At 32.6% G+C, this 3,657-nt stretch overlaps 1 protein-coding gene across 1 annotated transcript; it reads right to left on the bottom strand.

Annotated features, from left to right (window-relative positions):
- Positions 1–1,567: 1,567 nt before the first annotated feature.
- On the bottom strand, positions 1,568–3,441 carry LOC124823769 (uncharacterized). The gene is made up of 3 exons (XM_047296060.2): positions 3,002–3,441; positions 2,760–2,889; positions 1,568–2,610 (listed from the first exon to the last, which is right to left on the bottom strand). Exons 1-3 carry the CDS (start codon positions 3,132–3,134, stop codon positions 1,890–1,892), a joined length of 984 nt encoding a protein of 327 aa, XP_047152016.1. The 5' UTR covers positions 3,135–3,441; the 3' UTR covers positions 1,568–1,889.
- Positions 3,442–3,657: the final 216 nt, after the last annotated feature.

The raw sequence follows: 3,657 nt of genomic DNA, 5'->3' as shown, positions 1-3,657 counted from the left end.
ATACTACTATCTTTACACTTAAATTTCTTATCTTATTTATACATTTTTCATACAATTTTGACTTAAGGTCTTGACTTATGAGTAAAGTCGAGCTAAAAGAAATATAAAACAAAAGTTTATTTTAATCATCAAGCCATTGAAGTTTGGAACTTTATAAAATTGGTTTTTGTGTATTTAGACAAAGGATGAAATCTAAGTTAAGCTTTTTTTCTATAATGAATTTTTATATATTTTTAAGAAGTGAATTTTAAATTTGAGTTGATTTTATAAATCTGATTTATAAGGTTCGATGACAAATAAAATGATATGTCTAACAAACACAAATTTCTAATTCTAATATCTTATTAAGAAGTGAAATTTAAACTTAACTCATCACTATAGAATAATTTTATAAAATGAAAATTTCATCCACATTTTAAATTAATATATACTTCAAATACCATTTGTGTTCTCCAGCTGAAGGACCTTTTTGCGTTGTTCAATTTTTTTCAAAGTTGAACCTTCTTCGAAGCAACTTCTACGTTTTCCTGCGGAAAAAGCAAGTTTACGTCACCATTTTTATATCTTAGGATTTGGATTCTTGCATTTGGAGTTTTGTCACATAATACGTATTTGGTTTGGATTCCAGTCACACATCCATTTTTTTTTTGGATATAATTAAAAAAGTAAATTACTCAAAAATAGTTTTAATTTAGATATATCCAACGTAATAAAGTCAAACAAACACGCACTTACTTTATCCATTGAATCCATTGATGATTAGAAAACTCACGAATAGAACAAATCCTTTTTCCCCCAAACATAGAACAGAATGGACCATAGCATTCCCTAATATGTAAAATATGAAAATATATACCCATGAAGATGCCAAAATAAAGTTTCACCGTATTCAAGTCTTAATTAGTCCATAGTATTAGCAATCAACGTTCAAGAATCTTAATTAATTAACAAAAGAAAAGTAAAATATTATGTTTGTAGTCACTAAATCAAGAGGTGAAATTGAAATTCGTTTTTCTCCAAAAACTACTTTAATATAATTTAATCTCTAAACTTTAAAAAATAAAAAATATATAATCATCTTAATTCAACTGGATTAAGTGTCAAAACAACATTTTATATATTAACTTTTGAATTATTTATACTATTTAACAACTGAAACATGTAAAAAAATTAATACAATTTAATTAAAATAATTTTATTTATTTATTTTTAAAATTCAAAAACCAAAAAATATCAATTTTTTTAGAAAAAAGCTTTAATTTGATCTCAAAATATAAAAACTAAAAATATATTTATTCTCTTTAAAAAAAAAGCTTGTTTTTGGTCTATTAAGAAATTTAAAATGTTAAAGTTACGATCAGACCCCATAAAGTAAAATGTCGTAGGAGTGACAGTATATGCTGGAATCCTACATAGGACACTTTGTCCTAGATGGAGTTGACCATGATGTGTACGTGTTTTGTCATTGTTCTACAACGCCATCCATCAATTAATGTTATGTTGTTACACACAGAAAGAGATAGAGTGAGAAGAAGCAATGGAACAATTAATGAGTTAAAAGTACAGAACTAGCTCTTCATTTTCATTTTTTAATAAAGCATTATATATGTAGCTCTAGCTGCCTTCAATAATTCATATATGGAAGTATTGTGACAAATATGTGAAAGAACCTACACACATTTATGGAACTTCTGCAAGCATTCATCAATGGAAGTTCCCCTGAACTAGCAAGGTTCAGGTTTACCAATAAGAGAAGATCTACACTTTTTTGAGAAAAAGTTCAACAAATAATTAATGCATATTGATCATCAAAGAGATTCCCTAATTATTTAATTAAATGTACTATATATAGATAAAATTAAATTTATATCTATAAATAGTACCAATGTTCAAGGCTCCCATCCTGAGGGAATAATAGGGTTTGGGACTTTTTGGGTGCTTGAAACTGTTGAAGATGGCAACAATGACATGAAGGCATCAATGTACTCTAATTGGTTCACTGCCACAGCTAGATCTTGTGGATAACACTGAAATTTTGCTGTAGTCTCGTGTTGTTCTTGGGGAGTGGATGAGAATGGGATGCTGCAAACATAATTATCCTCAATGTTCTCACCGACTATTGGCACAAGGGGTTCTTCTACCAAGAGATATTCATGTTGCTGCAATGCTGCTGGGTTGATGAATCTGTCAAGAACATAGTCCGAGGTGGTGTCACTTTTGGAGATTTGATTTTCTTCATTTGGGTTGGAAGACGGTAGTGCTGTTTCTGGTAGTGCTGGATTCTGAATATGAAGGAAATCGGCATTGTAAGTGTTGAAACCTAACTTGACATCATTGTTGTGATCAAAAGCTTGTAGGAATGGGGATGGTGTGGTGGGAAGGTAGAGCTGGTCTGTGAAATGGTGGAAGTTTAAGATGAGATTAGGGTTTGCAGTAAAAGGGAAGAAAGTTTCCATGGAAGTGATGGGGCTGTGATGAAAATCAGAAAATGTGGCTAAAGGAGGAATGACAGCATCATGAGAAAGGAGTTTCTTCTTTATGCTTGAATTCCAAAAGTTTTTCACCTCATTATCTGTTCTTCCAGGTAGGTGCTTGGCTATCTGAGCCCACCTGTACCCGAAAAGTGCAGTCTTGTTGAGAAAAAAGTAGATAAATAAAGCACCCTTTTGACAATAATGTTGATGATAAGCACATGAATAGAACAAAAAAGAAAAGTAAAGAAAGAAAAAAGGAGCATGTGATTAGCAATGGTTATATACCTGTTCCCTAAAATGCTATGGAGTTCAATAATGAGAGCTGCTTCTTGAGGAGAGAAGCTTCCACGTTTCAAATCAGGTCTCAGATAATTTATCCATCTTAATCTGCAACTCTTTCCACACCTTTGCAGGCCTAAAAACATCATCAAACATAAACAAAAACAAACTCAAAATTTCAAGACACAAGTGCTGGAAAAAATACTAACACAAGTGGTAGACTTGTCAATTATATCATATATATACACCTGCAAGTTTTGGGACAGAACTCCAGCAGCCATGTCCGTAAGTTGTGATGTAGTTGATGAGTTTCTCATCCTCTTCAGGTGACCAAAGCCCTCTTTTGACCTTCTGCTTGTTGCAGCAAGAGTGGTGCCCCATTATCTAATACATTCAAGAAGGAGAACAGTAGGAGATTTTTGTGTTGTTTTTGAGAAGAAAGGATGAGATTGAGGAGAAAGGAAGGTCTCTAGAGTGTAGCTTTTAGGCAAAACTTACAAAGTGATTGCACTCATGAATTAATTATGATGAGAAGAGTAATGGTGCATGTGAGCATATTTAGCAGAGAAAATTAACAATATGATGCAGAAGAAGCAGAAGCAGAAGCACAGATATGCAGAAGCACAGAAGCAGAAGTGGCTGTATTCTGAGATGGTGATTTTAGTGAAGAAGGTGTAAGATGGTTGCAGAATAGCTAAAAGCTGCTATGTCACCCTGCAGAACTTGTAGGTCTTATAAAGGATGCTTCATTGCTCACTGTGTTGATGGTGTTAATGGGGTGTACACGTGTAACACATGCAGTTGGTAGGACCCTATGTGTTGCCAGGTCCCACATCGATACATAATACATAAACATATATACTCACGATGTTTTGTTCACAAAGCAACTCTTACTTTGTTTTAA

Source organism: Vigna umbellata, chromosome 11 (assembly GCF_029865625.1).
Source record: "Vigna umbellata cultivar VRB3 chromosome 11, Vumbellata_1.0, whole genome shotgun sequence".
In the NCBI taxonomy this organism is placed as follows: domain Eukaryota; kingdom Viridiplantae; phylum Streptophyta; class Magnoliopsida; order Fabales; family Fabaceae; genus Vigna; species Vigna umbellata.
Note: the sequence above shows the minus strand (reverse complement) of the source record. Positions and strands in the feature narration are given on the sequence as shown.

Bases quoted from the DNA above. Each gene is read 5' to 3' on its own strand.
- LOC124823769 (XM_047296060.2), bottom strand. From the start codon at position 3,134: ATGGGGCACCACTCTTGCTGCAACAAGCAGAAGGTCAAAAGAGGGCTT. The intron at 2,890-3,001 runs GTGTATATATAT...TGATGTTTTTAG, and splicing joins TTCTGTCCCAAAACTTGCAG to GCCTGCAAAGGTGTGGAAAG. The intron at 2,611-2,759 runs GTATATAACCAT...TTTCGGGTACAG, and splicing joins CATAGCATTTTAGGGAACAG to GTGGGCTCAGATAGCCAAGC.